An 11,965-nucleotide genomic window follows, 5' to 3' on the forward strand; every position below is an offset into this window, starting at 1 on the left:
TCCTCCACCCCATCTTACTTGTAATATTGGCAAATCCGTGAGAATATAACCACTTTTGTTCAGCATGCTGAGAGACAGTTTCCCATGACACAAATTGCCATGAGCCTATTTAGATGTAATTAAGGCATTTCCATTTGATGTCTTGCAGGTACCTCAAACTAAACACATACTGAACCCATCTCATTAGCTCTCTTCTCCTTACCTCCCCTAACAAAACACCAATCAAGATTTTCTCCTGTGTTTCCTCCTTCAACCAAAGGGAAAATTTAGAAGTCATTCTAGACTTCTCTGTCTCATCCATCTCATGGAGTCCTTCTCCTAAATACTTCTCCAGTCTTTGTATATCTCTTCCTAGTGCTGCTGCCCTGATTCTGGCTTTCATTATTTCTCTTTTGGAATTTGGAAATAGTTTTGCCTTTACTTTATTTTCTTCTTCCACTCTGTCACCAATGTTGTGTCTTAAATGAAAATCTGACCAGTAAGGCCAATGAGATTACAATCCCACAGTGGGAGGGGTGGATGAAGGTCTTTATTTTTTAAAGAAGCTCTGCAGGCTATTGTAATATGTGGCTATGGTTGAGAATGTATGCTGGACTGGACAAATTTCAAATATCTTAGCCAGATATACAAGACCTTTGTGACCTAGGACATCTTATCTTCTGATTTTTCTTCTGTTTCTGACTTTACAATACATAACCATAAACTACTTGTACTTCCTCTTACTTTTTTTTTTTTTTTTTTTTTGATATGGAGTCTTGCTTTGTCGCCCAGGCTGGAGTATAGTGGCGTGAGCCCGGCTCACTGCAACCTCTGCCTAGTGGGTTAAAGTGATTCTCCTGCCTCAGCCTCCCAAGTAGCTGGGACCACAGGTGTGCACTACCATGCCTGGCTAATTTTTGTATTTTTAGTAGAGATGGGGTTTCACTATTGTTGGCCAGGCTGGTCTCGAACTCCTGACCTCAGGTGATCCGCCTGCCTCGGCCTCCCAAAGTGCTAGGATTACAGGTGTGAGCTCCCACACCGGGTCCTTTCTCTTTCATACTGTTGCATACTATTCATCAGTGCTGTGCCTGGGTTTGTGGGATTCTTCTATCAGAAATGTGCTGGAAATATAAAAACTAATCAAAGCACTATGACTACTGAGTACTGTATTTCATTCCCCATCTTGGTTGGTGTTGGCATTGACCCATGAGAACCTCCAGAAAGATTTGAGGCTTACATGCTTCCCTGTGTTCTCTCTCTATTCCCTCTTGTTATCTTCTTCATACCCAACTGCAAGTCCTAGGAATCTCTTTATAATCAGGATAGTATTGTCTCAGAGCCTTTTGACATGCCAGCTCTTCCTTGTCCAAAACACATTTTCACATTCTGCCCTTGGAGAATCTGTCCTAGGGCTCTGTAACAGCAGCTGCCCCAAGTCTGTGCTACTCACATAAGTCATGGTGGTCAGGTAGATATGCAGTTTATAGAGGGCTTTTACAAGTTAAAGCTAGGTTTGATCCTCACTGTGCCATGTGGAGTAGGCAGGGAGCTATTATTTCTCCACTTTACAGGTGCTGAGATGGAGGTGTTTTAACCAACCTGTCTTTCAGGTGTACACTGGACTCTACAGATTACATGTTGATAGGGTCCGCAATGCACATCTCAAGTACTGTAACCTGACTGAATTATGGTTAGCTCCCTATTATTAAAGGAGTTTAGGTGTGGTTTATTATTGTTTTCAGAAGCTCAAGGAGAAATCCCTAATTTGAGCAAATTTTATTTCAGAATATCCATTCATTATTGGTTAGGAGCCTCATCCCTTGAAATTTTCCAGCCCCCATTTTCCTCTTCTGTATTGCATCCTCATCTTTTGGTCAGTTTGATCCTTGAGGCCTCTGTGAAATAGAAAGGAGGGGGAGGGGGCGTGGAATTTCCATATGATTGGTTTTAGATGTTGATTTCTGAGGCCTGTACTGTGAGTCACTGAAATGATTGGATTGAGTCTTGAAGATCCAAACACAGAGTGTTGGGACTGTGTGGTTGGGCCTAATTCTAGTACAAAAACCAGTTCCTTTAAGTGAAGAGAAAAAGGGAGGACTGTAGGTTCCTCAATGAAGCATCCATACATAGTAGCTCCTGTGTCAGGCTGTGGCGTTTCCCACTTCCTGCCTTCAGTCTAGCAGGGTTCCTTGCATTTCTTGATCTAAAAGTAAGGCTCATGGGCTCTTTCTGGAAACATCTTACACCTTTTAAATTTTAACATTGGGAGAAATTATAAACAAATGACAGTATTTGAATTCTCTCACTTTTGAACAAAGTTAAGCAGCTTAAGTATGTCAGAATAAAGATATTCCCTTCTGCTGCCCAGAAGGAGAAAAAGATCATTTTATTTAAAATCTAGCTATTGACATGCATGTTCCTTGTGTCTAATCAAGTTCTGAATTTGAACTCAATTAGAGCTTTGATAAAAGAAAGGGGAAAGGAAACTTGAAAGAATGCTGTTCCATTCATGAAGGGCCTGTGTGTTTTTAGTTTCCAAGTAAATGGCATAATGGGACCATGTATTTTCCATCCAAGCATTTTCCATCCTGAGAATAATTCCCTTCCTGGCTTCTCAATGAATAATGCATTATTTCTGAAACCCAAGAGGCATTCCTTTGATTTTCCTTTATGTTTAGCTTTCTGAATGATTTTCAAGCAAGGAAATTCAAGGACTTGGAATGAATGCTTTATTAACATTTTTATTGAAGTTCAAATCACTCCTTGGCTATTATCTCCTGATATTTGAAATATTTTTTTTCTCTCCAAGGAAAGTCTAAGGTATTGTATTTATTAGAAAATGAAGTACCTTGGCCAATCTTCAAAGTGAACAGCAGTTTAAAACCAATACACATTTGTGTTGTAGAACAAAGAGCTTTATGGGGGTACTTTTCTCCTTTATTTTGATTTCCCTGCTGAAAAGTTTCACAAAAGAAAGCTCAGATTCAAAAGTGGGCTGTTTGGAGACTAAATCTCATTTGTTTACATTTTGTGAAACTAAGTCCTTGAGGCTGGACCAAATCCATGACCCCAGTCCAAGCCTGCATCCACCAAAGCCAGTGCCATTTAAATCTGAAGATGCAAATGCCCTTCTGGGATTGCCCCTACTTCCGCTCTGCCTGATTACACATATGTAGCCTGCCTGATTACACATATGGGGCCCATTAGGTGAGGTGTAATGGGATACAGTGGTGCCCACCGCTATTGGCTCCAGCAGAGTCTGGAGTAACACAGTGGTAGGTTTTAATGCTCTTTTACAACCTCCATTTTCCTGGAATCCAAATGATGAGTGATTTCAGAAACTAAATGAAATAGAATTAAGCATATCATCTATATTTTAATTCCTCTTATAGATATAGTAAAATTGTAATGATTCAGAATAATTGGGGGAAGAAAGAGAACAAAGTTGATCTAAATTAATAAAACATCTGAAACATTAAATTTGGTTTAAAATATTTAATGTTATCATTTTCAAGAAGTAGAAATGTAATATTTTCTAGAGCTTGAACTCTGGAGGCAGCCTCTAAGAGCAGAAACTCTGGGATTTTTCTACTTTCCAGTACTGTGGCCTTGAGCCAGTTATGTAAACTTTCTGGGTCTCAGTTCCTTCACCTGTACAATGGGGATATTAGTTTCTATGTCATATGGCTACTGTGAACATTCAATGAGTTATTACTGGTACAGCATATAGGACAGCACTATGTAGGTAGTTGTTGAATAAAAATAAAACATAGATCTTATCATTGAAAATCACAATTTCCAAACAGGTTCATGCTACTCAGGTAATATTATTGTTATTGTAGGTACAGATTGAGTGATTATTTCCTTAACGTTCTTTTAATCCATACAACAAACCTCATGAGGTGTAAATATAATCATCTGCATTTTTCAGATGGGAAAATTAAGGAAAGAAAGTAGTTTGCCTAAGTTCACCTGGTTCATTACATGTCCAACAAGGATTTGGGCCCAGACAACCTGAATCCAGAAACTATGCCTTAATTAAACATTAAAGGACACTTAATCATTAGTGCTTATCTTTTGCCTGAAAATAACACTGCTGTTAAAAACCATGTTGTTATGTGAGGTGAAATGTGTCCTGAATGCAGTTTTTCATATCTCAATTGCTTATCAAACTCTTTGTGTTTTGCTCAAAATAAACATCATCAATGTCTCATAATTACCTGATTTTAGTAACGTCTGAAATAAAATTTTAAGTTGACTATCGTTAAATTTTTTCTGATTATCTCAGGAAATGAGTATTTCATTTGCAACAATGATTTGTGGCTTCCAACTTTAGTATTTTTATATTGAACTGAAATCATTTCACTTTATGGTTGCATGTTTTATAATGTTTTTTCATTCTCTTTTAAAAAATCCTCCTGATCCCTATCCTTGTCCTTGTAGGGGCCTTTATCATCTGCTGGACTCCTGGATTGGTTTTGTTACTTCTAGACGTGTGTTGTCCACAGTGCGACGTGCTGGCCTATGAGAAATTCTTCCTTCTCCTTGCTGAATTCAACTCTGCCATGAACCCCATCATTTACTCCTACCGCGACAAAGAAATGAGCGCCACCTTTAGGCAGATCCTCTGCTGCCAACGCAGTGAGAACCCCAGCGGCCCCACAGAAGGCTCAGACCGCTCGGCTTCCTCCCTCAACCACACCGTCTTGGCTGGAGTTCACAGCAATGACCACTCTGTGGTTTAGAACGGAAACTGAGATGAGGAACCAGCCGTCCTCTCTTGGAGGATAAACAGTCCCCCCTACCCAATTGCCAGGGCAAGGTGGGGTGTGAGAGAGGAGAAATGTCAACTCATGTACTTAAACACTAACCAATGACAGTATTTGTTCCTAGGTCCCACAAGACTTGATATATATTGAAAATTAGCTTATGTGACAACCCTCACCTTGATACCCATCCCTTCTGAAAGTAGGAAGTGGAGCTCTTGCAATGGAATTCAAGAACAGACTCTGGAGTGTCCATTTAGACTACACTAACTAGACTTTAAAAAGATTTTGTGTGGTTTGGTGCAAGTCAGGATCAATTCTGACTAGTTGAATCCACAACTTCATTTATATACAGCCTTCCCTTTTTTGTTTTTAAAGGATACGTTTCACTTAATAAATATGTGTATGCCTATCAGCATGTTTGTGATGGATGAGACTATGGACTGTTTTTAAACTAACATAATTCCATTTTATCCCTTACATAGGAAAACTGTAAGCTGGAATTGTGTTTTGTTTAGAAAGCATGCATGTAATGTATGTATGCAGTATGCCTTACTTAAAAAGATTAAAAGGATACTAATTTTAAATCTTCTAGGAAATAGAACCTAGACTTCAAAGCCAGTATTTGTTTAGGTTATGAAGCAAACAATGCTCTAATCACAATATTAACTGTTTAATTAAAATGTTGTAACAAGTTTAAAACAGGGAATGTAAATTTTTGCCAAAGTGGTATGTATTCCAAAAGAGTCATAGAAGATGAAGCACTGTAATATTGTTCCCACATATTTAAAATACCCAAGTACATTCTAATTACCAGTGTATCAGAGGAAAGTTTTCGTAGTCTTTGTAAAATAATATACTCATCATAGAAAACTTGAAAAATGCAGAAATGTATAAAAAAGCAAAAATTATTACTGATAATATCACAACCCAGAAGGAACCACCTTTCAAAAGCAACCCCCATGTATGCCTATGTATGTATTGTATACCTTTTTTACATAATTGGAATCATACTGTAAGCAGTTTTATAAGTAGATCTTTTTCATTGCAAAATTGCCACATTTTCTTATGGTATTAAAAATTTTACAAAAACAATTTTAATGGCTATATTATATTCCATTTAATGGATGCAACTCAGTTTATTTAACCATTTCCATGTTGTTAGCCATTTAGGTTATTTCTAATTTTCATTTTGCAGAAATTTTGTGTACATAAACTTTGTCCATATAATTGATTATTAGGGCATATTCCCATGAAGGATTCTTTTTTTTAAAAAATGTGAAATTTCATCTTTTATTTACACCTTTCATAAAAAGGGACTTCCTGCTTTTGCACTGCATGGGTAGCAGTTGTGAGGAAAAACCAGTCAAATGACCTTTTTACAAAAGAAATGCAGTGGTCACTTTAGTTGAGAGTGACTTTTTAATATAACAAGATCAACTAGAAGCATTCAACTGTCTCAAGAATCAAGGTACCCCAATATATCTCGCAATTCCAAACTTTGTTTGAGCGACTGGTTATCCAGCTCTTGGTAGCCACACCTGCAATGTAAAATTGAAGAAAATTCAAAGAAACCAAATGTGCTGAGTGAATAAAGGATTGCCATATCAATTAGTTTGGGTCCATCTGTAGCAAATGGGTTGAGTGTGTCAGTATGTGATTGGTTACTGTGTATTCTCCAGGAATCACCCTGATAGGCTGCTGCCCTATTAGGTGACACCTGTTTAATACATTGTCCAGGTAAAGTAGTAGTCGCATCAGCTTGCTGTAACAAGTGACCAGTGAAGTAACACAGTGGTGAAGCAGGTCAAGGGAGGTCAGGAGGATGTCTGAGAGAAAGAAGTCTGGGAGATGAATGGCTGTCTAGGAAGGAGGACATCAGTGTACAGTTAGTGTTTGAGCAGAGGGCAGACTTGTAAAGTATCCGTAGTGAAAAGAATGTGGGGACCCAATTAGCAGAAAGGTGTTTGCACATACTTTTTACAAAATACAGAATACTTTATATTGGAAGTGAAAGAAATGAACTTGGACTTTTACGCATGTGCGTATTTTTCTGGAGGCTGTATGGATTATTTGAAATGAAAAGCATACTAATTGGACTTTAATAAATCATTTTCAATCAGCGCTTGGTAATGTGTGGTTCTGGTCAGTGCTATTTCTCTTGTTCGAGAGTCTTCCAGCTTGCCTTGCATGGGTGTTTTTCCCACTGTGACCTCCTTTATTTCTCTGTTACAAGGGCTGCTTAACCCTGAGGTGGAGCAACCATGTGCTCCCCCAACCCCCAACTGTTTTTTTTCAATCTGAGTAATAAATCTTGCCAATGTCTGGAAGATAGTAGTTTATGTTCCATGAGAGGAGACAATTTATTAAGATGGTAATTTACCTCAACAGGATAACTGTTAGAGTGAGTTTCTTTTTGAAAAACTCTGATTTTACAAAAAATGTTGACAACTTTCAGGAAACACTCTCACTAGTTTATAAAATCACAGTAGTATTTCTACTTATAGATTTAATAACCAACAAGATAAAAGTTATATGTATCTTCCAATGATATAACCATTATAACATTTTCAGTATATCACTAAGGTGTTGGAAAAAGATAAAATATTTATTCAAGTGAATGTCTCAGGATTTGGAAGAGAATTCTGAACCTTTAATTTTAGGTGGATATAAGATTGTTAGAAATCAAATATCTTTGAACTGTTCTTTACAAATTAGCCACCCCTCACATATTCCTCTTTTGAAATTAGTGAAACCATAATTTTCAAGACCTAAAACCACAGCTAACATACAATTAATGAATCTTATCAGCCTTCCTTTTCTCCTTCCCAGTTAGCTATTGTTTTAGGTTCCACTGTTCATCTTCCTTCTAATTTACTCCAGAATTCTCTCAACTTCTGAAAAATTATATACTGCTTCTAGCTCCTTCCCTTAAAACCGAGAGTGTGCACTCATGCTAGGTAAAAACTGTAGAAACATCTCTTTTGTCACATGCCTTAACTATAACAAAGTAAACAGAACATTTTAATGAAAAGAGCTTTTGAAACAAAGTGCTAATTGTTTCATACCAACTGAGCTTCACCTGATTCCAAACCCCATAAGAATTAGGGATTATTTGTGGGTTTAGAATGGGTGGTTTGTGAATGAGGTTGGACACTACATGATAAAAGAGGTGTATGTAACTAGGAGCCAGGATGTATTGTTAATCTTCCTAAACAGGGTCTGTTCATGTTCTAGCACTCACCTGCATCTTGTGTAGTCTGACAGCAAATTCTCTAATTCTTCCCTTAATGTTATAAAGCTCATATTCATATACTATTAGCAAATTATTAAATTATAAACTTAAATAATAAATTATTAGCAAATAGTCTATGAATATGAGCTTTATAACTCTGAATATGAACTTCAATGATGTGACATGTAATGATCATTTGAAAATATGCTGGATTTGCAAACTAAGGCACATTAGTCGAATCCACTTATTTTTGTATGACCTATGAGCTGAGAACAGGTTTTACATTTTTAAATAGTCGGGAAAATATTTTGTGACACATGAAAATTATAAGAAATTCAAATGTCAATGTCCATAAATAAAGTTTTATTGCAATACAGCCATCCTTATTAGTTTATTAATTCCCTATGACTGCTTTTGTACCATTAAATACTAGCACAGAGTGGAGTAGTTGCAACAGAGACTATAATGGCCCTCAAAGTCTAAGATATTCACTCTCTGGCCCTTTATTGAAAAAGTTTGTCAATCTTTGATTTAGAAGATTCCATTTTCAATCATGCTATCCTCATTTGACTATGGATATTCATCAGAAGAGGAAGAAGGAGAAATTGGGAACAAGATTCCTTAATCTAGCCTGCAGAGAGAATTCTCAACCCAATTTTTTTATGCTAAAGATAACTTGTATTTTGGAACTTATGGAGAAGCTAACCAAATTTACAGATATTTGTGAATAAATTGCCAACATGATGCCCCATCACCCCGAATACTTTCTTATGTAATTCCTACAGATAAGGACATTCTCTTTCATAACCTCAATGCAATTATTAAAGTCAAATTAACATTGATACAGAAACAACCATTTAATTCACAGATCCCACTCAACCTTCATCAATTTGTCCAATAATGTCCATTATAGCAAAATAACCTAGTCCAGGCTGGCTGGCTGTATTACCTCTCTTTGAGTCTTCTTAAATCTTCAACGGCCTCTAAGTTTTTTCTTGACTTTCATGACCTTGTCACTTAAAGATCACAGGTCATTTTTTAGAGTGTCTCTCAACTTGGCTTGTCTGACATTTTAAATTGTATTTAGGTCATTTATCTTTGACAGAATAAGAGAGAAATGCTGCTGTGGTTCTTCTGACCACATCCCATCCAACAGCACATCGTGTTGATTTGTCCTATTACATACTTTGATTATGTAGTTAAGGTGGTATCTACTAGGTTTGTCCACTATGAAGAAAACAGATACCTGTTGCACACACACCCTCAATCATTTTTTCCTTTGTAATAAGCATCCTGTAGAGAGATAATTGGGACTATGTGAGTATCCTGTTCCTCATCAAATTTTAATGTCTAGTTTTAGCATCCATTGATATTTCTTGGATGAATTTATTATTATTCTGATAGTTGCCAAATGATGAATTTCTAATTCTCTTTTCAAAACATACTGGCATTCTTCTGTGAGAAACTTTTTCTCTCAATTTATACTAGTATGAACTCATGGGTTCCTGTTTTGTTTAATTGCTTATACTGTTACTGTCGCTTTCCAGTTAAATCTTTCCTTTTGAGATAATTGTAGATTCACATGCAGTTCTATGAAATAATATAGACTGATTCCGTATCTTTTACCTGGTTTCTCCCAGTGACCAGTATCTCACAAAACCATAGCATAACGTTACAACCAGGATGTTGACACTGATATAATCAAGGTACAAAACAGTTCCGTCACCACAGAGATTCCTCATGTTGCAATTTATGGCTTCATCCAACTCCCTTACCCCCATTCTGACTCCTACCATTCACTAATCTAGTCCTCATTTCTTCAATTACATTTAATAATTTTCTCATGCTAAAACTCATAAGACTTCTCTGTAACAATGGGTGTGGTGCTGATACTTCCCTAGAGTTAATAGAAAGGGAGAGAGAGTCCCTATATACATGAACTATAGACTATGTATAGTCCAGAAAGAAGTAATGCAAACAAATATTTCAAGGAATACAGAAATGAGTAAAGTAGAAAGTGGAAGTCTCCCCTACAGTTGGAAGTTAGACCACAGATAATCTGTTACACACATTACCTGATCAACACAGACATTCACAAAGTGATTTTACTGTTTTTTTGTTCTGTTTTGTTTTGTTTTGTTTTTTTGAGATAGCATCTTGCTCTGTTGCCCAGGCTGGAGTGCAGTGATGCGATCTCTGCTCAATGCAAGCTCCACCTCCCAGGTTCACACCATTCTCCTGCCTCAGCTTCCCGAGTAGCTGGGACTACAGGCACCTGCCACCACACCTGGCTAACTTTTTTTGCATTTTTAATAGAGACAGGGTTTCACCATGTTAGCCAGGATGGTCTCGATCTCCTGACCTAATGATCCACCCACCTCGGCCACCCAAAGTGCTGGGATTACAGGCGCGAGCGACCGCGCCCGGCCGTGATTTTACATTTTTGTTTGTTTTGTGGAACTCTCAACGTCTCTTTGGCATCAGGAAAGCCAGACTTCATTTTGTTTCCTGTGTAACATTGTTTATAATTTGCATCATTTAGCTTTCATCTTTCATGAAAGGAATCTTTGTATTTTCTATTATGAAGAACATATAGTGCTAAGTAGTACTTAAGACTTGTTTATGTAAGTGAAATGTGTGAACTACAAGTAAAAGCGTGCTTAATCAAGAAATGCTCTTTAATTCCACAATCCTGATAAAGGGTTTCCTTCATGTTTAAGAATATTACAGTTAAAATTAAGTCGGAATAATGTTAAAAAAAAAAAAAAAAAAGCTTAAATCCTTTGAGTGATGTGACCTACCAATGTGTTTGTGTTTTCTGAGTAGTCAACTTATTTTGCTATGCTTTGGAAATATTTTTAATAGCACTATTGTGTTGCATGGGTAAGGGAATTTATAGCTCACAGAAAACATTCATTTTGATCTTTGTGATAACTCTTACACGTGAGTAAACAGTCTCAAAGAAAAAATTGGAGGTCTAATATTTGTTGTTTATAGCATTATTTGATGCCTAATTACACATTCTTTATATTGTAATCTATAATTCCTTATATATATTTATCTATTGTGGCTCCCCAAACAAATTATGAGTTCCTGTTTATATATTTTTTAATCCCTCAAAGAATTTAACACCATAAAAGTAAGAGAAGAAAACATAATGTCATTAACAGGTGCATGAACTGTGCTGTGCGGTGTTCATATTATTGCAGGCATGCCTATATTCTAAGCTAGAAAACAAGTATTAATATTTGAGAGTAAGATAATCTTGTGTTTTCCATGACCTTTTTATTATACCAATGACTAGAACAAAACTAGAAATGTGGTGTCACTCAACAGGTCTTAAGTGAAAATTTTGTGATCATAATTAGATGTGGTAGTTGTTGTTATCACTATCTGCCACTCATTCTTTGACTTATTCATCTACAAATATTTTTTCAGAGTCTTCTGTGTACCAGACTCTTACGTTGTTGCTGGGAATGTGATAAGCAAGATCTTTAATAGAACTTAGAATTTAGTTGCAGTGAAGGAGAAGAAAATAAGTTAAAGATAAAAGTACAAATTGTGTTAAGAGTTATGAAGGACACAATGGCATGACACAGAAATTAAAGGAAAATGAAACGGATGGTGGAAGGTAGGGAGAGGAACTATCTTTGAAAGGATAATTTAGAATACTCTGTCTTACAATGAGAACTGTCCTATCAAAGCCACTCACCTTGAACTTGAGTTGCACAGAAGTGTACCCCTGTTCAACTCTTGAACTTGCACTCACTCTGGTAATCAGTTTACATCAAAACAACCCTTTAGAAAAATTGGCATGCATCTAGCATATGCAGATAGGAATTTCAGACAAGATGTGTCAATGCTTAGTGAGAGAAAGCATGCCATTTGGGAAAGAAGGGCAGATATAGACTGTGAGGATGAGGCTTGAAAGGCAGGCTGGTGTGATGATTTGAGTGATTTTGGAAGTGATTTTATCCTTGAG

General features: G+C 36.7%; 1 protein-coding gene across 4 annotated transcripts in view; it reads left to right on the plus strand.

Annotated features, from left to right (window-relative positions):
- LPAR1 (lysophosphatidic acid receptor 1) overlaps window positions 1-6,881 on the plus strand; it is a 184,800-nt gene extending 177,919 nt beyond the window's left edge. The window contains exon 5 of one of the 4 annotated variants that reach the window (XM_033237838.1): window positions 4,426-6,870. In XM_033237838.1, coding sequence (XP_033093729.1) covers window positions 4,426-4,727 — 302 coding nt within the window. In that variant the 3' untranslated portion in view covers window positions 4,728-6,870. Of the gene's footprint in view, window positions 1-4,425 lie in introns of all 4 variants that reach the window. The other 3 variants (XM_033237837.1, XM_033237841.1, XM_033237840.1) reach the window with 3 other exon arrangements.
- The last annotated feature ends 5,084 nt before the right edge of the window (window positions 6,882-11,965 follow it).

The sequence above is a fragment of the Trachypithecus francoisi genome, unplaced genomic scaffold (genome assembly GCF_009764315.1).
Source record: "Trachypithecus francoisi isolate TF-2019V2 unplaced genomic scaffold, Tfra_2.0 Lachesis_group16, whole genome shotgun sequence".
In the NCBI taxonomy this organism is placed as follows: Eukaryota; Metazoa; Chordata; class Mammalia; order Primates; family Cercopithecidae; genus Trachypithecus; species Trachypithecus francoisi.